Source organism: Ranitomeya imitator, chromosome 5 (genome assembly GCF_032444005.1).
Source record: "Ranitomeya imitator isolate aRanImi1 chromosome 5, aRanImi1.pri, whole genome shotgun sequence".
NCBI lineage: Eukaryota > Metazoa > Chordata > Amphibia > Anura > Dendrobatidae > Ranitomeya > Ranitomeya imitator.
The window spans coordinates 370,432,459-370,458,423 of NC_091286.1; the positions used below are offsets into that span (position 1 = coordinate 370,432,459).

Genomic DNA, 25,965 nt, shown 5'->3' on the forward strand with positions numbered 1-25,965 from the left:
TCTGGAAAAATCCGCAAAAAAAACGCACCAAAAACGCGGTAAAAACGCGCAAAAACAAACGCATGCAGATTTCTTGCAGAAAATTTCAGGATTTTCTCAGGAAATTTCTGCAACAAATCCTGAACGTGTGCACATAGCCTAAGGCTAGGTTCACATTGCGTTAGGGCAATCCGTTTAGCGCATAGGCTAACAGACTGCGCTAACGCAATGTCCCAAAAGATCGCGTTTGCCGATCCTGCTAGCGCAGATGCCCGATCTGCGCTAGCGAGGAACGGACCGCGAACGTTGCAAGCAGCGTTCGAGGTCCGTCACTCAAATGATGGCACATCACTAGCGTACGCCCATTGTGGGCGTGCGCTAGCGATGCGTTCGCCATTGCAAGCAATGGCGGCATTAACGGACTACGTTACACCGCGTTATGCCGCGGTGTAACATAGTCCGTTTAATGGGTTCACACAACGCAGTGTGAACCTAGCCTGACTCTACTTCTTACTTCATTTTCAAAATCCTCATTTCTTGGGTAAAGCCATATCCCACTCCCTCTCCACCTCCTCACTGTCCTGTGGGCCACTGCTGTCTGCAGAAGCCATCCTTCTTTTCCCTGTTTGAAGTGGAAAGATCATTAACCCTCTCCGTCAGGGGCAACTGATCTGACAGGCGCAGCTCACTTAGTTTCATTTCTCTATTTTCAGTGGTTTGTCTGGGAAACACCCTCCTCCCAGTACCTTCATAACTTTAAAGGCTGTGTGAAACCTGAAAATCCTCTTGTGCTGCAGAGCTGCAGGAGATCAGATATCAGTGTTTTGGCTTCTCAGGCTCATTGCCCCTGAATGCGTCACACCTTTGACAATTAGAATTTGCTGTTTTTATTCATCCCAATTGTTTTTTTGCTTGTTTTATGAATAGTTAGTGCTAAATTTGTGGATTTGTCATAGAAGGTTTTGTTAGAAATAAGAGTGTGCTTCTCAGGCACATTGCACCCTAACACATTCTCTCTCTTGCTTCTGCTTTTGTTATGAAATGGCGAGGAGAATATTTGACTTGTCCAATGCCCTTCATGTTGAGCAAGTGCAAAATATACTGCTTGATGATGAGACAGACCCCTTACAGCTAGAAGATTTAGGGGAAGAAAGTGACATTGATTCAGATGATGATTTGGAAGAATGTCCAGATGTGTCTGATACAGATCAAGATGGAGAGAGTGAGGAGGATGCTCAAGACATAGAAACATATTACTTTTCTGGTTATTAACCCCTTTACCTCCAAGGGTGCTTTGCACGTCAATGACCAGGCCAATTTTTTTTCTGACCACTGTCCCTTTATGAGGTTATAACTCTGGAACGCTTCAACGGATCCTGGTGATTCTGACATTTTCTCGTGACATATTGTACTTCATGATAGTGGTAAAATTTCTTTGATAATACCTGCGTTTATTTCTGAAAAAAATGGAAATTTGGCAAAAATGTTGAAAATTTCACAATTTTCCAAATTTGAATTTTTATGCAATTAAATCACAGGGATATGTCACACAAAATACTTAATAAGTAACATTTCCCACATGTCTACTTTACATCAGCACAGTTTTGTAACCAAAATTTTTTTTTGTTAGGGAGTTATAAGGGTTAAAAGTTGACCAGCAATTTCTCATTTTTACAACACCATTTTTTTTAGGGACCACATCTCATTTGAAGTCATTTTGAGGGGTCTATATGATAGAAAATACCCAAGTGTGACACCATTCTAAAAACTGCACCCCTCAAGGTGCTCAAACCACATTCAAGAAGTTTATTAACCCTTCAGGTGTTTCACAGGAATTTTTGGAATGTTTAAATAAAAATGAACATTTAACTTTTTTTCACAAAAAAATTACTTCAGCTCCAATTTGTATTATTTTACCAAGGGTAACAGGAGAAAATGGACCCCAAAAGTTTTTGTACAATTTGTCCTGAGTACGCTGATACCCCATATGTGGCGGTAAACCACTGTTTGGGCGCATGGGAGAGCTCGGAAGGGAAGGAGCGCCGTTTGACTTTTCAATGCAAAATTGACAGGAATTGAGATGGGACGCCATGTTGCGTTTGGAGAGCCACTGATGTGCCTAAACATTGAAACCCCCCACAAGTGACACCATTTTGGAAAGTTGACCCCCAAAGGAACTTATCTGGATGTGTGGTGAGCACTTTGACCCACCAAGGGCTTCACAGAAGTTTATAATGCAGAGCCATAAAAATAAAACAAAATTTTTTTCCCACAAAAATTATATTTTAGCCACCAGTTTTGTATTTTTCCAAGGGTAACAGGAGAAATTGGACCCTAAATGTTGTTGTCCAATTTGTCCTGAGTACGCTGATACCCGATATGTGGGGGGAACCACCGTTTGGGCGCATGGGAGGGCTCGGAAGGGAAGGAGCACTGTTTTACTTTTTCAACACAGAATTGGCTGGAATTGAGATCGGTCGCCATGTCGCGTTTGGAGAGCCCCTGATGTGCCTAAACAGTGGAAACCCCCCAATTATAACTGAAACACCCCTAACCCTAATCCCAAAGGTAACTCTAACCACACCTCTAACCCTGACACACCCCTAACCCTAATCCCAACCCTATTCCCAACTGTAAATGTAATCTAAACCCTAACTTTAGCCCCAACCCCAACCCTAACCCTAACTTTAGCCCCAACCCTAACCCTAGCCCTAACCCTAGCCCTAACCCTAGCCCTAATGGGAAATTGGAAATACATTTTTTTATTTTTCCCTAACTAAGTGGGTGATGAAGGGGGGTTTGATTTACTTTTATAGCGGGTTTTTTAGCGAATTTTTATGATTGGCAGCCGTCACACACTGAAAGATGCTTTTTATTGCAAAAAATATTTTTTGCGTTACCACATTTTGAGAGCTATAATTTTTCCATATTTGAGTCCACAGTCATTTGAGGTCTTGTTTTTTCGAGACGAGTTGACGTTTTTATTGGTAACATTTTCGGGCACGTGACATTTTTGTATCGCTTTTTATTCCGATTTTTTTTTTTAGAGAGAATGACCGAAAACCAGCTATTCAGGCTCTGTGAAGCCACCTCCCTCCCTGTAGGACCCGGATGCCGCGGCCATCTTGGATCCGGGCCTGGAGCAGGGAGGGAGGTGAGGAGACCCTCGCAGCAACGCGATCACATCGTGTTGCTGTGGGGGTCTCAGGGATCGCGGTGTGCCGGGAGTTAATGTGCCGGGGGCGGTCCGTGACCGCTCCTGGTACATTGTGCCGGATGTCAGCTGCGATAGGCAGCTGACACCCGGCCGCGATCGGCCGCGCTCCCCCCGTGAGCGCGGCCGATCGCTATGATGTACTATCCCATCGAGGGTCAGATAGGCCATGGGCACCTCGACGGGATAGTATGTCTAAGGTCAGAGAGGGGTTAAACATTTTTTTTACACCTGATTATGTGTATTCTCATTTATTACATTCCTATTAAGGTAACTGATCACTTTTAGAGCATTGAAATGTTTAAAAAAGGAAAATATAGCCAATTTTCTAGCCTGTGCCGGACAGGCGCAATGCCCCTAAACTCGTTATGAAACATATTGCCCGTGACGGAGGGTTAAGGCCCATTTTCTTGTTAAGATGGTGTTCATTGGATGAGCACTAGTGATGAGCGAGTATACTCGTTGCTTGGGTTTTCCCGAGCATGCTCAGGTAATCTCTGAGTATTTGTTAGTGTTCGGAGATTTAGTTTTCATTGCCTCAGCTGAATGATTTACAGCTATTAGCCAGGCTGAGTACATGTGGGGGTTGCCTGGTTGCTAGGGAACCCCCACATGTAATCAAGCTGGCTAATAGCTGTAAATCATTCAGCTGCAGCGATGAAAACTTAATCTCCGAACAGTCATAAATCCTTGCAGATCACCCGAGCAACGAGTACACTCGCTCATCACTAGTGAACACCAGCCAAAGATTAAACTAATTAGAAGAATGTTAATTCGGATTTGCAGGATTTTATCAAGACTATCTTGTAGTCTGCAGCATTTTCTATATGATCCTGAAATAAACAATAAGGGCCACTATATATATTTTCTTACTTAATTTTAACGTCTACTTTAATGTTCCTGCAGGTAAAAAATATTTTTTTCAAATAGTCACTGTTCTGTGTTTAGCTACTTTGCTAACTTTTGATCACTATCTCATAATTCAACCACTCCTGGCACAATGCAATGCAAATGCAAGTATGTAGTTTGTGAACCCTGTTTGTTTAGTGTCTGTCCTCAGAAATGCTCTTCTGGGTGAATGGTAAAAATTTCCCAGAGACGCACTTCAAAATATTGTATTGTAGAAAGTTTTCCTAGAATAATAGAAACTGTTTGAGCTGCAACGCAGGGGCCAACTCCACAGCAAGAAACTTTACCCCTTATAACCACTGTCAAAGGCTTCAACCCGGTAAACTATTTTTACTGCTTTGCACTGATGAAGGGCAAAAAAAAAATGAAACTCAGTTTGTAAATGAAACTGTTGGCTTCCTATCCTATGTCAATTTGAAAGTCCATTTTAAAAGGATTCCTAGGCCTTGCACACACTGACCCTGCTGGAGCCAAGCACACCCACAGTAGTGGTAGTCTGTGTAGGTGCAATCTCATCCCTCTCCTTTCTGCAGTGGTTATTTGCTGCACACAAGATCACACACTAGCGAGTGCCTGCTGCTTTCAGAAGTGTTTGGAGCACATTATTATTATTATTTATTGCTATAGCGCCATTTATTCCATGGCGCTTTACATGTGAGGAAGGGTATACATAATAAAAACAAGTACAATAATCTTAAACAATACAAGTCACAACTGGTACAGGAGGAGAGAGGACCCTGCCCGCGAAGGCTCACAATCTACAAGGGATGGGTGAGAATACAGTAGGTGAGGGTAGAGCTGGTCATGCAGCGGTTTGGTCGATCGGTGGTTACTGCAGGTTGTAGGCTTGTCGGAAGAGTTGGGTCTTCAGGTTCTTTTTGAAGGTTTCGATGGTAGGCGAGAGTCTGATGTGTTGTGGTAGAGAGTTCCAGAGTATAATGACCGTGTAAGAGTGTCTCCCATCCCCTTCCCCTCTCAACATCGGACAGCCAGTCCTTTGTGATCCTTTGTGCGGCAAGTGGCAATTGTAGACAGGAGAGGAATAAGATTGCACATTACACTACTGTGTGTGCTTGGCTCTTAGTGCCCTTGTATTTAGTGCTGAGGAGTTAATTTAGGCAGCGATCCAAAGTGAGTGCTGTCAGTCAACTTAAAGGAAGGTGCTGAGGATTGAAGTTGAGGAGTCAGAAAGGTGCAGTGAACTCTTGAGCACAAGGGTGTACTGAAGCCTCCTCATTAATAAATCTAATGAAATGATTTATTTACTTTTTTTTTCACTATAAAACGCAATATGTAAAATCTACACTAAAAGTATGATTTTTATGGTTGATTTATTTCCTATATGAATATATAAATAGTTTAATTTTAGTTTTCGGAGCGACCGACTCCCACTAATAAGCAGTTGCCAAACACCTCTCATTACAACTTCCCTGCCCAGGAAGAATGAAGAAATTGACATGGTAAAATCCATCCAATTCAATGAAGAATCATTTAGCAGCTTCCGTAGATTCACTTTTTTTTTTTTTTTTTTTTAATAAAAAAAAGAAAATTATGCCCAGTCTAATCCCTTTGACATCCTTGTACTAGTAAAATTACCTCCCCACTAACGAGAGCTTGGAAATTCACTGGAAACAGTTTATACGTTGAGCTGAATAATAACACGGACTGCAGTGTGCATATATGCTCTCCTCAGGGGAAACTGAATTTTACTATTCAGGTAAATTCTGATCTTTCAACCGCTGTAAACCCACATTAAATAGTCAATTAGTTTGCATAGCGTTAGGCCACGTGCGCACATTCAGTATTTGACCAGGTTTTTACCTCAGTATTTGTAAGTCGAAACCAGGAATGGGTGATAAATACAGAAGTGGTGGCGCGTTTCTATTATACTTTTCCTCTGATTGTTCCTCTCCTGATACTGTCTTACAAATACTGAGGTAAAAAACTGACCAAATACTCAACATGTGAACGTGGATCTAAAGACATGGTATAGGAAAGTAGACTATCGCTTTGAGTTGACTGTTTTTACTACTCAAGAAAAGGAGTCGGAGTGTGAAAAATTATATTGGTTTGTAATTGCCCAGTAGTTTTTCCAATGTTGTATTCTTTTATTTGACTAATTTTATTATAGGTGTCAAAATACTAGGTGCATATATATTTGGTTTAGTTTTTTTTTTTTCTTTTTAGGTTTTCCCTCTTGACTATATCCTGATTACAGTTATCATAATGTATTTTTTCTTTACTTCAATGGCCGGCATCAGAAATATGGGTATATGGTTCTTCTGGATACGGGTAAGGAATTTATGTAATAGATTGGGATAAAAGTTTACATTGTTCACATGTCACAGCATGCAAGTATTTTTTAATTTGAGGCGTAAGATCCTATATTTCAATAGTGACAGGGCACAGCGCTAGTGTCCACGTAATTAATGGCGTGCAACTGTAGTTATATAGATCAGATGTCACCATGCTGCTGATCAATCAACCTAGCAGTGCGATTGCTAGTTAGTATAGTTGAGGTCAATGAGATCGCAGAGCTCTACTTTTTAACCCTTGAAACAATTGACCATGGCAGCATCCGATTAAGGATGTCCTCTCGATAAAGGAAATTATTTATGTATTTCTGGGTTTTTAACCAAGTTCTAGATGAATAAATGTCGTCTTCAGAAGCACACATTGTAGCTCAAGCTCATTCAGTCGTATTACTTGTTGGACTACTTTGTGAATGGATATGCTAAAGTAACTGCATAAAATACATATACTCACCATGGTCCTACAATTTATTCACTCATCATCAGCAAGCATACATAAAATAGCACAGTAGACTACGTTGTACTATAGGGAAGTTTTACCTGGCATATATATTAACCAGGTGTGATCAGATGTGAATTTCCCTTGGCGCTTATTGTGAAGTGCTATGTACTACAGAAGCTGGAACCATTCTTTTCACTACAGGAACCAGCTTTTACATAATACTGGGATCCCACTGCAACAGCAAGAATCGTGGTTATGTGTGATCCAGTCTTTCAACTCCTTAGATAACATGGTCACTATAGACCTCATATCCTACATAGTATCAGAGGGAAAATCTCTCAATCTGTCAATCTCTCATTCCCTATAGTCCCATTTTAAATAAGACATAATTTACTTTGGAAAAAGCATCTCCCTAAAAAGTCCTACACATTTTGTATTGCTTCATCTGTTACCACACATGGTATTAAACAATTTCATTATTTATCCTGCATAGTCAATGCCGGTAAAAAAAAAAATAGTTTTTTTTTGTTTTGTTCTGTCTTCCTAACATTAGTAGGGTATGCTCACACTTTTGTAGATTCTCTCATGCGAGAGAGTCTGGCCCGTTATGCTAATAACACTGGTCTAAAATGCTGTTAGTTTTCATCTTAGTGTCATCTGATTGTGATCCGACTCTTTCAAATGAGAGAAACACAGCACGACTGCCTAGAAGATGGAGAACTTAATTTCTCCATCTTCTCCATAGTCTCTGTGATCGTACATTGGACTCCACTCAGATGACATCGGAGTACAGTCTGGTGTTTCACATGCACTCATAGACTTGTATGGGCCTGCGTGATCCGAATGTTGGAGTCACCATGTTGCAGTTGTTTTCTCATTCCGGATTGGCATGAGAAAATAATCACAAATCAGCAGTGCCCTTATAGCATATCACTGGGGCGATTGCTATCCAATAAAACATCAGGGAGTGCTCGGCCGTGTGAGCGAATCCATAAAGTGAGCAAAAAGTCAGATGCATCCTAAAAATGGAAAATTTTAAAAATGATCCACAATTATCCACAAAAAATCAAGCCCTTTGTGGCTTTGCAAATAGAAAAATACAAAAAAAAAACATATACACAAATTCGGTATTACAATAATCGTGCTGAACCAAAAAACGAAGTAAAATTCTCAGTCCTTATCAGTAAGTGACTTTAAAAATCAAAATAAATTCTAGATTTTTTTTTTGTTCATCCCTTCTACAAAAAAATGAGTAAATATCAGATTCTTATGTACCCCAATATGGTACTAGTGAAGTATACTGCTTGTTCCACACACAAAAACAAGCTGTCACACAGGTTCATCTACAAAAAAAATAAGTTATGGGTCTCAGAATGTTATACAGCCGTCATTGGCCTCTAACAGGATCTCTCACTGCTGCCATTTAGCCATTTACAAGTTGCAAATGGTGTAAAACTGTCTTTTCCGGCACCCATCACCACTACTTTTTGGCTGCCGGGACCCACTTAAGGCTCCCATCAGCACTATCTTGTCCTACCTGCAAAGACCATACTTTTTAGATTAATTTTGTTATTTACTGCAATAACAAATCATTGTCGTCACAAGTCCCTTAACAATTTCAAATTTCCGAAAACAAAAATCAATGGAAAACAATGTGACAATGTATTGGCATGTCTGTTAAAGTCTGATCTGTCAAAATATAACACTATTTAACTCACTTGATAAATGCCGTAACAAAAAAACCTGACAAGTACTAAATTATTTAAACGTAACACTTTTTTTTTTTTTGTAAATCTTAAGGAAAGCACAGCATCTTGTCTTGGTGGCGTAATTACATGAAGTGTAGATCTTCAGTAGTGAAAGTGTGAATGTTTTAGGCTTAATTGCTTTAGAAATGTCCTTCACACAGTATCATGGTAGCAGCCAAACGGCAAAAGAAAAAAAAAAAAAGAGAAAAATCTATAGTGTTTTTTTCTTTTTTTCAACTGTATGGAAAATCACAATAAATTATTTGATTACTGTAAAGTGATAAGGGAAGATCTGTGCAGAAATATACGAGGGGCGATCCAAAAGTAATGATAATCAATACTAAACACAATGAATATAGTCAAAAAATAAATTTATTTTTCTACATAGTCTCCTAACAAGTCTATACATTTAGTCCATCTCTTTTCTAAACTTAGAATTCCCTTCGAAAAAAATTCTTGATCTTGACCCTCAAAAAAATCCCCAACAGCGGTTATCACGTCGCTATTGTCGTCAAATTTCTTGCCCCGGAGGTGTTCCTTGAGCCGAGGAAAGAGAAAGAAGTCACTGGGGGCTAGATCTGGTGAATAGAGGGGGTGTTCCACCAGTTCAAAGCCCGCTTCTTGAATGGTAGCCATGGCAACAGCAGCTTTGTGAGCCGGCGCGTTATCTTGGTGAAACAGCACTCCAGCCCACAGTTTGCCGCGCCTTTTCTCCTTGATAGCCTCCCGCAATCTTCTTATTTGTTCTGCGTAGTAGGAGGCCGTAATAGTGGCTCCCTTCTCCAAATAGTCCACCATAATAATTCCTTCAGCGTCCCCAAAAAACGGACGCCATAACCTTCCCTGCTGAGCTTGACACTTTGAATTTCTTCGGCGTCGGTTCGTCGGCTCGTTTCCATGTCATCGATTGTTGTTTAGTTTCGGGATCAAAGTGGTGGATCCAGGTCTCGTCCATGGTCAAAAAACGTGACAAAAAATTTTCCTTGTCTGCTTGGAACTTTTCGAGATTTGCTATTGAAATGTCAACTCGTTTCTTCTTTTGTTCGTCGGTTAACATTTTTGGCACCCAACGCGCGGAGACCTTTCTCATATGCAATTCTTTTGCAAGGATTCTTTGAATACTGCCATATGAGATCCCTGTGACCTCAGCTACATGCCTGATAGTCACTCTTCGATCTGCCAATACAACTTCTTCAACTTTTTTCACGTTTTCTTCATTGAGGGATGTGAATGGGCGTCCTTCACGATGTTCATTTTCCGTCGATGTTCTTCCCAGCTTAAATTCCTTGGCCCAGCGTGCAACTGTGGAATATGGAGGAGAAGAGTCCCCCAATGTTTCCACCAAATCGCTGTGTATGTCTTTGGTAGTCATTTTTTTCAAGCAGAGGTATTTGATGACAGCTCTGAGCTAGTTTTTTTCCATTTTGATGTTCACTCCTCAGCAGTTCATATTCAAATGAATGTAGCTCCCGGGAATCGTGGTCTATTTAAGTAATTTTTTTTTCCTGGACTAGTGGGTACCTAAGAGAGAAGAAAACATTTTATTTTAATTTCTGTGTGCAATAGAAATAACCGATTATCATTACTTTTGGATCGCCCCTCGTAGTACTGTGCTAAATTTTACACAGATGTGTCAAAATGTTGCAAAGCAAGAATCGAAAAATGGTTTGGCATTTTCTTTAAAAATGAATGATCAAAGGATTAATCTTAATCAAATTTCCTGGACCTTCAAAGCAGCATCAATTCTTTTTGTTACATTGTTGCCTACAGACTCTCATTATTGTACCGCTCTCCAACCCTTTGGTGAACAATCGAACTTCTGTTACAGCCAAATATTTCACATTTTGACTACACAGTCCACACCGCCAGCACCCCAGTTCCTGTTTGTGGGCATTGTTGAGCTGCTTGGCCTTGTTTCCATGTCAAACTTATAGCTTTTTGGCTTTAATCCTTCATTGAAGACCACTTCTCGCTTGACTTCCTGATCGGTAGATAGATGTAGCCTACCTAATGGCACTGCTGGACATCTTCCAACTTTGAAGGGATGTAAGCTTGATGTGCCTTTCATCTGCTGCAATAAGTCTCCTTAAACTACAGTCTTCTATGTTGCCCGTTTCTTAATGGTTTTTCATAAGACCTTGAACCGCACATCTTGAGACCCCAGTTTGCTTTGAAATCTTTACCTGAGAGAAACCTTTTTGATGCAGTATTACCAACGATGTCATGTTGCTATGCTCGGACTTCCCATTGTGTATGTAAAACACGTTTTATAGCAGAGTTTGACTTTTTCTCACCAAGTTTTAAGCCTCCTTTTCATCTGTTCCAGTTTAAGAATGTGTTTCAACCTACATTTGAAAATGACCATTATCATCTGATTGGTATAATTGGTCACTCATAGGGCCGGTAGAGATGCTTGTATTATCAGTCCAAAAGTGATCTGACAAATCATCGGATCACGCTTGGGCCAATGTTAGTTTATGGGATAATGTACAGTGCCTTGCGAAAGTATTTGGTTCCCTGAAACTTTTCAACCTTTTCCCACATATCATGCTTCAAACATAGATACCAAATGTAAATTTTTGGTGAAGAATCAACAACAAGTGCAACACAATTGTGAAGTTGAACGAAATTTATTGGTTATTTTAAATTTTTGTGGAAATTCAAACTGAAAAGTGGGGCGTGCAATATTATTTGGCCCCTTTACTTTCAGTGCAGCAAACTCATTCCAGAAGTTCATTGTGGATCTCTGAATGATCCAATGTTGTCCTAAATGCCTAATGATGATAAATATAATCCACCTGTATGTAATCAAGTCTCTATATAAATGCACCTGCTCTTTGATAGTCTCGGGGTTCTGTTTGAAGCACAGAGAGCATCATGAAGACCAAGGAACACAACAGGCAGGTCTGTGATACTGTTGTGGAGAAGGTTAAAGCTGGATTTGGATACAAAATGATTTCCAAAACTTTAAACATCCCAAGGAGCACTGTGCAATCAATCATATTGAAATGGAAGGGCTATCATACCACTGCAAGTCTACCAAGACCCGAGCTGTTTGCAAAGGAAGAATGGGCAAGAATTTCAGTTTCTCGATGTACAAAACTAATAAAGACATAACCCAAGCGACTTGCAGCTGTAATCGCAGCAAAAGGTGGCGCAACAAAGTATTAAGTTAAAGGGGCCGAATAATATTGCACGCCCCACTCTTCAGTTTTTGATTTTCCACAAAAATTTAAAATAAACAATTAATTTTGTTCAACTTCGTAATTTTGTTCCACTTGTTGTTTGATTCTTCACCAAAAATTTACATTTGATATCTTTGTTTGAAGCATGATATATGGGAAAAGGCTGGAAATTTCCAGGGAGCAGAATACTTTCGCAATGCACTGTAAAAAAGGGAACCATACGGCATCAGACTATCAGACGCTATTCAAACACATTCCTCCTTTTTCAGGGTATAGTTAATGTATGAACATTCAGGTGGTGCGGTGCGGAGATCAAATAGTTACACATGTGAGAAGAAGAAAAGCGGCCCTTTCGACGTTCTTGCTTAAAAGTCTTTTATTCCGAATAATGAAACATTCATGCAGCATGAAGTGGTAAAGGGACTGTGCATCATGGACCCATAGGCGTGTTGTGGAGAGGCGAAATGGCCATCGTCCATTCTTTCTCCCGCACATTACCCTGAATACCGCATGAATGTCCCATTTCTCGGACTAAAGGACTATCAAGCAAGAACGTGGCGACTGCCACTTTTCTAATTCTCATGTGTCCATGGGGCTGTGTGCATGTCCGATTTCTTTATTGGAATGCACCAGAATAATCGCTACATGCCTGAGTTTGATACAATATTTGAAACCTACTCGTCAATGCCAATCAATGAGTCCATGGAAACCATTGGATTATTTCTGAGTGCTGTCCGATTTCAATGGCTTCCCAGAATGGAGACACTTTTTCTTCATCTCCCTTATCTGAGAGAATCGGATCACACTCTGATTTGCATAATTGACCCGATTCTCTTGTGTGAGAGAATACACGGTCATCTGCACCTGCCCTTACGCCTGCCTTTAATCCTACAAATCCCTGACTTTCTGCAAGTGTACATAGCAGAATTGATCTTGTTTTGAAGGCAAAAGGCGGTGATGCCAGACATTGATTTGATGCAGATTTCTTTTATTCATTCTCTTTGCATTTTGTTATTGATAAAAATGTTGTAATTGATTTAAAAAAAAAAGCACTAAGGGTGTATTCATACTGTTTTGTTTTGTTTTTCTTTTTTTGGTTTAAAAAAATTCAGCATTTTACTGTGTCTGCAAAGTGAGTGAGATTTCTGAATCTAGTGCACATGCTGCTTTTGTTTTTTTTCATGCAGGTTTTAAGTAGTTTCAGATGCAATGTTTGAACATATCCTTACTTTTTAGCACTTATTTTTTCCCACAACTCCCTAAAACTTTTGCCCAGTACTGTAGTCACACTGAACTGGACTGAACGCTAGCAGTTAAATATACTTTTCTGATTTTACTATTGTTGTCATGTTAACAGTTGTACAAGATTAGAAGGGAACGAACGAGACCTCAAGCTCTTCTCTTTCTGTGCATGATTCTCCTGTTAATCGTCCTTCACACGAGCTACATGATTTACAGCCTTGCACCACAATATGTCATGTATGGAAGCCAAAAATATCTGGAGGTAAGATCTGCTTATTAGTTTGTGCAATAAACATGTCTGTTATTGTAGTGCCGTTTTTTTGTTGTTTTTTCAACAGTGTTATAGTGACAAAAGTTATAGTGCAAAAAAAAAATGTTCAAGTATACTTTGCATCTGACTATAGGAAGCATCCGGTTTTACGTTGAAAAAAAGGATGTACTGATCAAACCTTCTCTGGTGGTCAGAATAAACTAGAATGTTAATATCCCACATTGGTGAAGGATTTGTAGAAGAGGGGGTTTATTTACATGTAGAATCGTCCCTAAAACCCATCCTACGTGATGAATGATATCTGTGAGGCCAATGAAACTGTAGTGTCCCTGTGGGTGAGATATGGGGAGGGAGAAAGAATAATAAAATATTGATAAGGTTTTGTTATGAGTCTCTAAATATAATGGAAGTGGCAGAAAATATCCTCACAAAGCAAATAGAGGCAGCGAATCAAAGAGAAGTCCTTATTATGGGAGACTTCAGCTCCCCTGATGTAAATTGGGGACCAGAAATCTGCAGTTCCAGGAAAGGTAATCGATTTTTAACAACAATGAAAGGCAATTACTTTTCACAACTGGTTCAGGACCCAACAAGTTGAATGGAACTACTAGACCTAATATTAACCGGTAGGCAAGCCCACATATCAAGTATGGTATATGAGTGGGAGTCACTTGAGTAATAGTCAGCACAAAATAATACATTTTCATGTATCCTTTAATAAGATTTATAGTAGAGGCTTTACAAGGAAACTAAACTTCAGAACAACAAATTTCTAACGACTAAGATGATCATAGTGCCATAAACTGGGACAATGTCCTGAGAAATAAGTGCTCCAAGCAAATTGGATACTTTCATGAGAATCCTGAATAGGATCTGTGCACAACATATACTGTATGGGAATAAACAAGATCGAAATCCGCAAAAAGAAAGCGTTTAGAAAATAATAGCAGTACTGGAGCCCCGCTATGTGTAGTACAAGCAATCGGAAGATCGCAGCTTCAAGTCTCCTTCGAAGACTATTAAAGCAAGTGAAAAGTTAAAAAGAAATGAATAAATAAAAACTTCAAAATATATAAAAGTTCATATCACGCACTTTTTGCACCATTCAAAATTAAACAATGCAAAAAAAATACACCTATTTGGTATCACTGCCTTCAGAAAAGCCCGTTCAAAATATAAAAATAAATAATTCAGTCTGTAAACAGAATAACGAGAAAAAAAATCAACACGCCACAATTACGCAATCAAAAGATCATATTTAACCTAACATGGTATCCATTAAAACGTCTGATCCCGAAAAATGGAGAACCAGCAGGTCTTGGAAAATGACGCTTTTTTTTTTTTACCGAACTCATATTCATGGTTATATTCCCCCCAAAAAATAATTTCTGTGACACTTGTAGGGAACTATGACCAAGAACCTAAGGTCATGGGTTTTTGTAAAAAAAAAAATGTGTCTTGCATAGAGATAGTTGTTTAGAGGAAATTAAGGCCAATATTTGGACTCTGATAAATCTGTGGAAAAAGTAATAAGGGTTAAATCGGTGACCTTTCTGAATATTGAGATATTTGGGAGAGGGGACATTAATTTGTGGGATACCATAATGTTGTAGTGTCATCAGAAACTAGATCTTGCTCCTGACAAAATAACTTGACGCACATCCATTAATGTCTTAACCGTTGGCAACATAAGTGACTACACCCCTAAGTGAAAATGACCAAATTGTGCCCCAAAAAATCAATATTTTGTGTGGCCACCATTATTTTCAAACACTGCCTTAACTCTCTTGGGCATGGAGTTCACTACAGCTTCACAGGTTGCCATTGGAACCTTCTTCCACTCCTACATGACGACATTATAGAGCTGTTGGATGTTGGACACCTTGCGTTTCTCCATCTTCCGTTTGAGGATGCCCCACAGATCCTCAATTTGGTTTAGTTCTGGAGACATGCTTGGCCAGCCCAGCACCTTTCACCCTCGTTTCTTTAGTAAGGCAGTGGTCATCTTGGAGGTCTGTTTGGGGTCGTTATGTTGGAATACTGCCTTGCAGCCAAGTTTGTGAAAGGATGGCTTCATGCTCTGCTTCAGTATTTCACAGTTCGTCATTCATGGTCCCCTCAATAAACTGTAATTCCTCCCAGCTGCCAGCAACCGCAAAAATAAGTAAATTAAAACATCACATTTATTATAGTTCGTTAAAATCAAAAGGAAAGATTAAAAATGCATACGCATTTCAAAATTACTATCTTATTCTTGACAAGTTGTAAGTGAGGGCATAAATGATTTTTTATAGCACTAAACATGAACGTCGGCCATGAAATCACACCCATTAAATTTGTTAATTTAAACTATTAACCTTATCTAAGAAAGGCAAAGTAGCAATGGAAATAAATTTGATACATTCACATAAGGTATATCATACAGCTGACTTCACTCATTCATCTATTTTGCAAAAACAACATATGGATATGGCGCTGAGCATGTGCACTCATCGTCTTTAGTTGACCATAGCGATGCCTGTTCTGAGTGCAACCTACCTTGTTAAACCGCGGTATGGTTTTGCCCTTCGTGTTGCAGCTCAGTTTCAGTGTGTTGGTAATCTTCTTATAGCCTAGCCATCTTTTATTAGAGCAACAATTCTTTTTTTTCAGATCCTCAGAGTTCTTTGCCATGAGGTGTTGTGTAACTTCACACCTTGTAATACTTATGAGTCACATGACACCGGGAAGGAAAATGACTAGGTGGGCACAATTTGGCAGCCTTAACTTAGGGGGTGTACTGTTTTTTTTTTGCTAGCGGTTTAGAGCTTAATGACTGTGTTGAGTTATCTTACAAATTTACACTGTTATACGAGCTGTACCCAGACTAATTACATTGTATCAAAGTGTCATATCTTCAGTGTTGTCTCATGAAAAGATATCCTAAAATATTTACAAAAATGTGTGGGGGGTGTGATCACTTTTGTGATATACTGTGTGTTTATGTATAATATACATAATTAGGGATGGGCCGACCTGTGGATATTCTGGTCAGTCAGGTTTGGCCTAATTTTATTGAAAAAAAAGGATGGAATGGGTGCAGAACAGTACCTGTACTTGATCTTGAACCCGGATCCCATTCATGTGAATGGAGGGGCCTGAACATCCGGCGATTACCATGCTGTCCGTGTGACAGCGTAGGAAACACTGTCGCTGACTGTAACATTACTTAAGTCACAGCCGCTGAGTATCATGGACCGGGTTCCGATGTGGTCACAAAGAGGACAGCGTGTAAGCCAGCGCCTGTAACCGGTGGTGAAAAGGTATCCGCCGATCAGAAATTCAGTTAATGAGTACTACTCTCATCATCATGCACCTGGTCTCGATGATAGCAGACAGAGAATGCGACACTAATGAGAGTATTCACCACTCGGTGCCTGTGCATATTAATAAATGTCAGTGAGATATATAATTAGTGCAGTGTGTGGCTTACTGTATGTGTATTTGGCTAATAAAGAAAAGGAAAAAAAATGGCATTAATACACAGCTGAGGGAAAGCAGACAGCTGGCGACTATTGGTATTATTCTGCCACGGGGCCTAGATACATAAACCTTCCCAGGCTATTAATATCAGCTCACAGCTGTCTGCATAGCTGGTTATTAAAAAGGGGGGACCCCAACAAAAAAATGAGGTCCCTCCTATTTTTTATAACCAGCAAAGCCTAAGCAGACCTCTCCAATTTTATATTAATAGGCTGTGAAGGGACTGTCACACTGGGGCAAAATGAGGGAAACACCAGGGAAGATGTACAAAAAAGACTCTGACAATAGGTAGCAGGGAGAGGGGTCACCTCCTAACATAAACCTGAGTTGGATCCCTGCACCCCCTAGCGTCCTTAGACCCGTCGGGGTCTGTGCACAGACACTAGGTGTCTGGTACGGATCCCAAACTTTACTGTTTGGATTCACCCATCCCTATATATATGGTGTGTGAAAAAGTTTTTGCCTCCTTCCTGATTTCCTATTCCTTTGCTGGTTCGTCACACTGAAATGTTTCAGGTCACCTAACAAATTTAAATAGACAAAGATAACACAAGTAAGCGCAAAATTCAGTTTTTAAATGAAGGTCTTTATTATTAAGGGGAACATAAATTCAAACCTACAGGGCCATGTGTGAAAGTGATTCCCCCATCCACCCTTTGAAACATATATTAACTCTTGTTTATCACATCTTTGGGATGCTGAGGTCAAATTCCCTGTCCACACCCAGGCTTGATTACTGCCACACCTGTTCTGAATCAAGAAATAACTTACATAGAACTTGCCTGACAAAGTGAAACAAAGGACTCCACAACAACATAAAAAACTGCAAGCCTCACTTTCCTCAGTTAAGGTCAGTGTTCTTGACTCCACCATAAGAAGGATACTGGGCAAAAATGGTCTGCATGGCAGAGTTCGTAGACAAAACCACTACTGAGCAATAAGAATATAACGGCTCGTCCTAGTTTTGCCAGATAACGTCTTGATGATCCCCAAGATTTTTGGGAGAATACTCGGTGGACTGACGAGACAAAAGTTGAACTTTTTGGAATTTGCATGTCTAATTACATCTGGCTACAGTTAACAGTTACAGTCTAAGTTACACAACATTTCAGAAAAGGAACATCATAGCCAAAGTAAAATATGGTGGTGGTAGTGTGATGGTCTGGGGCTGTTTTGCAGCTTTAGGACCTGGAAGACTTACTATGGTAAATGGAACCATGAATTCTGCTGTCTAACAAAAAATCCTAAAGGAGAATTTTCTGCCATTTGTTTGTGACTTCAAGCAAAAGTGCACTTGGACTGTGCAGAAAGACAATGACCCAAAGCAAACCAGCAAGTCCACCTCTGCATAGTTTAAAAAAAAAATAATTAAAGATGCAAAGATGAGTAGGCCAAAATTCCTCTAGAGCATTGTAAAAGATTGTCAGTTATCGCAAATACTTGATTGCAATTGTTGCTGGAAAGGGTGGCCCAACCAGTTATGTTTAGGGGGCAATCACTTTTTCGCACAGGGCTCTGTAGGTTTGGATTTCTTTTTCCCTTAATAATAAAGACTTTCATTTAAAAACTGCATTTTGTGTTTACTTGAGTTATCTTTGTCTAATATCTACATTTGTTTGGTGATCTGAAACATTTAAGTGCAAAAGAATCGGAAATCAGGAAAGGGGCAAAAACTTTTTCACACAACTGTATATACACCCCTAGATAAACATAACATTCATGTACAATATTTAATACATCTTTAACATGGTGTTTTCAGTGAATTCATTTTAGGTAAACCGTTCTTGGCTTCCATTGTTAGACGTCTAAGTGTCCTTTTAGTCTGAATACAAGGAAAACTGAGAGCCCGAAGCTTTTACTTACAAGAGGCCTGCATAAAAGAAATCATCCATATGTCTGTAAATGAGGGTAAATGACAGCACACATCTGCAGGCTGTTTTATATGAATGAGGTTATTAGGATCTAGCAGGTAAATATTGTTCCTTTTTTCTGAAAATTGTCTTTGTACATATACCTGAGGCACATGCCTGGTTAGTGTGTATTATGTGCCAGTTTCGGGTTATCGGCTCGGACAGTGAACCTTTTTGTATTTTATTTCTGTCAAGTAAAGATGTGTTTGTTTTTTGTTTTTTTTAGGGTAATGGAAACTCTTCTAGCTCGGTCTCCATAAATTGCGATGCAAATGCCCCGGATGGTAAGTTATTTTACACTCTTATTATTCTCGTTGTATAGCTGTTTTATCAAATTTCATTGTTTTTTAAATCTCCTACATAATTTCATATATATTTTTTTATTTTAAATAAATGTGATTTTTGCTAAAGGATATGTAGGGGACTAGAAAAGCATGGCTTCTATCTACTCAAAACCACACCACACCTGTCCATCGGTTGTGTATGGAATTACAACATTACTTTATTGACATACATGGAACTGAAATGCAGTACCACATGTAATCTTTGGACAGGTATTGCACTGTTCCTAGAAACTTATTTTTTAATTCTTTACTACCTCTAGCAATAGCAAATTCATACGCTTACGAGAGCGCACATCATTTCCTTTTTAGCAGGCTCTGTAGACCGTTTTGAATAAAGCTGGTTTTCCATGGTTTAAGTCTACATAAATTGTTAAATACTTCTACATTATTTATTTTGTGCCTATCTTAAGCTTCAGTTCTTAGGGCTTCAATGACATTTTTGCTGGATATCATTGGAAACCAACAAGACAGATCATCCCTGAAAGCTTAGCTCAACTCCTATAAAAAAATGAGTTCTTTCCTACATCAGATGACAGTACAGTTTGTGATAGAAGGAAGAAAGCTTCCAATGTAATAATCAGTAAAGAAAGTTCAAAACATTCCCTTAATAAGCAGCAAACGAGATTTCTGATGTGATTCCTACAGAAAAAAATTGGAGTAATACATCCACCAAAAATCGTGAACAATAAAGTTTTATTAGAAAACCATGTATAAAAACAATCACAATAGTACTGATAAAATTGAAGGTGAAGACTCAGATGCACAGTACAGACCAAAAGTTTGGACACACCTTCTCATTTAAAGATTTTTCTGTATTTTCAGGACTATGAAAATTGTACATTCACACTGAAGGCATCAAAACTATGAATTAACACATGTGGAATTATATACTTAGCAAAAAAGTGTGAAACAACTGGAAATATGTCTTATATTCTAGGTTCTTCAAAGTAGCCACAAGAGTGTGCAAAGCAGTCATCAAAGCAAAAGGTGGCTACTTTGAAGAACCTAGAATATAACACATATTTTCAGTTTTTTCACACTTTTTTGTTAAGTATATAATTCCACATGTGTTAATTCATAGTTTTGATGCCTTCAGTGTGAATGTACAAATTTCATAGTCATGAAAATGCATAAAAATCTTTAAATGAGAAGGTGTCCAAACTTTTGGTCTGTACTATAGGTCATACATGGAAAAGACACAACTCATAAGGGGGGTAACACAACCCCCAGAAGAAGCACAGGCAAAATGCTCTTTGAGGTTGCGGGTTTGTGGTCTGACATGGGGAGCAATGGGTAAGCCATGGGGATTTGTTCACTGACCGTTTTCTTTACTTTGGTGGTTTTCATCATACAGTGATTTCTTTACTATCCGTCCATGTTCTACACATTTTCCTCTTGTTATGCTACCCCCATTATGAGTTGTCTTGACCATGTATGACCTACATCTGAGTCTTCACCTTCAATTTTATTAATACTATTGTGATTGTCTTTTTATATGGGTTTCTAATAAGAAGTTATTGTTCACAATTTTTGCTAGATGTATTACTCCAATTCTCTCTGTAGTGATTATACTTGATGGTGACATTTCCCTTTTAGATATTTGGAAAATTTGTGACCTATGGCCTATATTTTTTTATTCAGTGTTTCTTTGTTAGTTCGGACAGTATTCATTAAAGATTTCTGATGTGCCTCCTGCAGAAGTCTTCTAGTCTACACGACATGTAATGAATTTCTAAAGTGACTTAACTTTTATGTTTTCATTAAAGTTTGTAAGAATTGATTTGCACATCTCATTACATCAGTCACGACAATGGTCTATAGCGGTAACATGGGAGCTGGGAGTCCTGCCCCTTACCTGCTGCTCTTCTTTTGATAAGCCAACCTGGCATGACTTCATCATCGTGGTATCATGCATATGCGACTTTCACTCAAGGCCTACTAATCAAAATGAGATATGCAGATGCCGACGGGCAAGAGGTGGTACTTCACGGTACCATGCAGGAGCCGTAGACCACTGTTGTAGCCAATGAATTGGGTCATAAGAATCATTTCACACCACCTTGAATTTAGAAAATGCTGTATGTAGAGTAATCTAAATTAAAAAGTAAAAAGTATGGGCTAACTTTCACATACTTGTTCAATGGTTTATATTTTTTGTCCAGACAGTCACTTGAGGCTGGAGCACAAACTGTCCTGTAATTTTGGCCGGTGTTCTTTAAATGTGTGCAGTTTTTCTCTTCCTTTAGGCACAGTGATATTGTTATAGGCTGCCCTCGTTTGACTCGTGCTGAAATGTGTACTAATTGATAACAAAATTTCTATTCATCCTGTTATAAATCCCTAACCTCCTCCGAGGTACAGTTTGTGCATTAATCTGCTCCCTGCTCAGATCTTTATTACAAAATCCTCAATGCCAAGACAATAAAAAGAGGAATTTATAGAAAGTGAGGTGCAGGTAATTTCTCTGAGGTCTGACAGTGCAGATTACAAATTCATGGTGAGTATAGAGGAAGTATAAAATATAGTTTGCGGATGTATCCATGAGAATATTAAAAATGTTTTCACTCTATGATCTTTGGATGCGTCTGACAGGGTAAAATGGGTCAACAAATTCTGCATACTTGCGATCACATACTGACCATTTTCTCTTCCATTTCTCTCAATTGAGAGAAGAGGAACAGAAATCTGTCAATATGCAAAGTGCATAGAATCGGTTATATGAGGACCGCCACGAGTGTGGAAACGGCAGAATCCCAGAAGTGAGTTTGATACAAGCTATTAGGGTTGCTCTTATTGGTCCTGGTAAAATTTTAAAAATGTCTAGGAGGACCCCTTTAATAGTCTAGCCGCCTGACTCTGAACCCTCTCTATCTCTGCTATATCCTTTTTTAGAATATGGACACCAAAACTGAATTCCTTATTCAACATTTGGATTTAAAAGGGGTAATATTACATTGCAATCATGGGTATTAAATGTTATGTCACTAGCTTTTTGCTATCTTATCTGAGACCAGCATGGTCTAGGGGCAGAGATCCTGATTTCATCAATATAACACTTACTGGGCTGCTTGTTGCAGTTTAGATAAAATCACTGTTAATTTCTGTATATCCTGCCCACATGACTGATTGGCAGTTTTCCATGTACACTGTGCATAGGCACAAAGCTGCCAATAGGTGGTGAAGACAGGGTTATTGAGAGCTCATAAATGTGGAGCAGATTATATGGTATGCTAGTCCTTTAATGATTATCTCCTACTGATAAAACATTGATTTTATCAAAACTACAGCAAGAAGCCCAGCAAGTGACATATTCCTGGAATCGAGGTCTCTGTCTCTATATTGTACTGTTCTAGGATTAGGTGGTAGAAACCTGGTGACAGATTTATTTTAACTATTTTGTAACCAAAGCACCAAAGATACTTTTTGTCTCTTTTCCCCAGTTTTATTCCATTTATTGTATATTTCAATACGATGACTACAGTCTAGGTACTTTACTGTACATTACTTAACCCCTTCATGACCCAGCCTATTTTGACCTTAAAGACCTTGCCGTTTTTTGCAATTCTGACCAGTGTCCCTTTATGAGGTAATAACTCAGGAACGCTTCAACGGATCCTAGCGGTTCTGAGATTGTTTTTTCGTGACATATTGGGCTTCATGTTAGTGGTAAATTTAGGTCAATAAATTCTGCGTTTATTTGTGATAAAAACGGAAATTTGGCGAAAATTTTGAAAATTTCGCAATTTTCACATTTTGCATTTTTATTCTGTTAAACCAGAGAGATATGTGACACAAAATAGTTAATAAATAACATTTCCCACATGTTTACTTTACATCAGCACAATTTTGGAAACAAAATTTTTTTTTGTTAGGAAGTTATAAGGGTTAAAATTTGACCAGCGATTTCTCATTTTTACAACGAAATTTACAAAACCATTTTTTTAGGGACCACCTCACATTTGAAGTCAGTTTGAGGGGTCTATATGGCTGAAAATACCCAAAAGTGACACCATTCTAAAAACTGCACCCCTCAAGGTACTCAAAACCACATTCAAGAAGTTTATTAACCCTTCAGGTGCTTCACAGCAGCAGAAGCAACATGGAAGGAAAAAATGAACATTTAACTTTTTAGTCACAAAAATTATCTTTTAGCAACAATTTTTTTATTTTCCCAATGGTAAAAGGAGAAACTGAACCACGAAAGTTGTTGTCCAATTTGTCCTGAGTACGCTGATACCTCATATGTGGGGGTAAACCACTGTTTGGGCGCACGGCAGGGCTTGGAAGGGAAGGAGCGCCATTTGACTTTTTGAATCAAAAATTGGCTCCACTCTTTAGCGGACACAATGTCACGTTTGGAGAGCCCCCGTGTGCCTAAAAATTGGAGCTCCCCCACAAGTGACCCCATTTTGGAAACTAGACGCCCCAAGGAACTTATCTAGATGCATAGTGAGCACTTTGAACCCCCAGGTGCTTCACAAATTGATCCGTAAAAATGAAAAAGTACTTTTTTTTCACAAAAAAATTAGCCTCAATTTTTTCATTTTCACATGGACAACAGGATAAAATGGATCCTAAAATGTGTTGGGCAATTTCTCCTGAGTACACCAATACCTCACATGTGGGGGTAAACCACTGTTTGGGCACATGGTAAGGCTCGGAAGGGAAGGAGCGCCATTTGACTTTTTGAATGAAAAATTATTTCCATCGTTAGCGGACACCATGTCGCGTTTGGATAGCTCCTGTGTGCCTAAACATTGGCGCTCCCCCACAAGTGACCCCATTTTGGAAACTAGACCCCCCCAAGGAACTTATTTAGATGCCTAGTGAGCACTTTAAACCCTCAGGTGCTTCACAAATTGATCTGTAAAAATGAAAAAGTACTTTTTTTTCACAAAAAAATTCTTTTCGCCTCAATTTTTTCATTTTCACATGAGCAGTAGGATAAAATGGATCATAAAATTTGTTGGGCAATTTCTCCCGAGTACGCCGATACCTCATATGTGGGGGTAAACCACTGTTTGGGCACTCGGCAGGGCTCAGAAAGGAAGGCGCGCCATTTGACTTTTTGAATGGAAAATTAGCTCCAATTGTTAGCGGACACCATGTCGCGTTTGGAGAGCCCCTGTGTGCCTAAACATTGGAGCTCCCCCACAAGTGACCCCATTTTGGAAACTAGACCCCCCCAAGGAACTTATCTAGATGCATATTGAGCACTTTAAACCCCCAGGTGCTTCACAGAAGTTTATAACGCAGAGCCATGAAAATAAAAAATAATTTTTCTTTCCTCAAAAATGATTTTTTAGCCTGGAATTTCCTATTTTGCCAAGAATAATAGGAGAAATTGGACCCCAAATATTGTTGTCCAGTTTCTCCTGAGTACGCTGATACCCCATATGTGGGGGTAAACCACTGTTTGGGCGCACGGCAGGGCTCGGAAGGGATGGCACGCCATTTGGCTTTTTAAATGGAAAATTAGCTCCAATCATTAGCGGACACCATGTCACGTTTGGAGAGCCCCTGTGTGCCTAAACATTGGAGATCCCCCAGAAATGACCCCATTTTGGAAACTAGACCCCCAAAGGAACTAATCTAGATGTGTGGTGAGGACTTTGAACCCCCAAGTGCTTCACAGAAGTTTATAACGCAGAGCCATGAAAATAAAAATAAAAAATTATTTTCTCAAAAATGATCTTTTAGCCTGCAATTTTTTATTTTCCCAAGGGTAACAGGAGAAATTTGACCCCAAAAGTCGTTGTCCAGTTTCTCCTGAGTACGCTGATACCCCATATGTGGGGGTAAATCACTGTTTGGGCACATGACGGGGCTCGGAAGTGAAGTAGTGACGTTTTGAAATTCAGACTTTGATGGAATGCTCTGTGGGCGTCACGTTGCGTTTGCAGAGCCCCTGATGTGGCTTAACAGTAGAAACCCCCCACAAGTGACCCCATTTTGGAAACTAGACCCCCAAAGGAACTTATCTAGATGTGTGGTGAGCACTTTGAACCCCCAAGTGCTTCATAGAAGTTTATAATGCAGAGCCGTGAAAATAATAAATACGTTTTCGTTCCTCAAAAATAATTATTTAGCCCAGAATTTTTTAATTTTCCCAAGGGTAACAGGAGAAATTTGACCCCAATATTTGTTGTCCAGTTTCTCCTGAGTACGGTGATACCCCATATGTGGGGGTAAACTACTGTTTGGGCACATGCTGGGGCTCAGAATTGAAGTAGTGACGTTTTGAAATGCAGACTTTGATGGAATGCTCTGCGGGTGTCACGTTGCGTTTGCAGAGCCCCTGATGTGCCTAAACAGTAGAAACCCCCCAAAAGTGACCCCATTTTGGAAACTAGACCCCCCAAGGAACTTATCTAGATGTGTGGTGAGCACTTTGAACCCCCAAGTACTTCATAGAAGTTTATAATGCAGAGCCGTGAAAATAATAAATACGTTTTCTTTCCTCAAAAATAATTTAGCCCAGAATTTTTTATTTTCCCAAGGGTTACAGGAGAAATTGGACCCCAAGAGTTGTTGTCCAGATTCTCCTGAGTACTCTGATACCCCATGTGTGGGGGTAAACCACTGTTTGGGCACACGTCGGGGCTCAGAAGTGAAGTAGTGACTTTTGAAATGCAGACTTTGATGGAATGGTCTGCGGGCGTCACATTGCGTTTGCAGAGCCCCTGGTGTGCCTAAACAGTAGAAACCCCCCACAAGTGACCCCATTTTGGAAACTAGACCCCCCAAGGAACTTATCTAGATGTAAGGTGAGCACTTTGAACCCCCAAGTGCTTCACAGACGTTTACAACGCAGAGCCGTGAAAATAAAAAATCATTTTTCTTTCCTCAAAAACGATGTTTTAGCAAGCATTTTTTTAGATTCACAA

General features: G+C 39.4%; 1 protein-coding gene across 1 annotated transcript in view; it reads left to right on the plus strand.

The window, feature by feature from the left end:
* LMBRD1 (LMBR1 domain containing 1) overlaps positions 1–25,965 on the plus strand; it is a 354,508-nt gene that overhangs the window by 255,584 nt on the left and 72,959 nt on the right. The window contains exons 12-14 of the mRNA XM_069726658.1: positions 6,290–6,394; positions 13,147–13,293; positions 18,961–19,018. Coding sequence (XP_069582759.1) covers positions 6,290–6,394; positions 13,147–13,293; positions 18,961–19,018 — 310 coding nt within the window. The remainder of the gene's footprint in view (positions 1–6,289; positions 6,395–13,146; positions 13,294–18,960; positions 19,019–25,965) is intronic.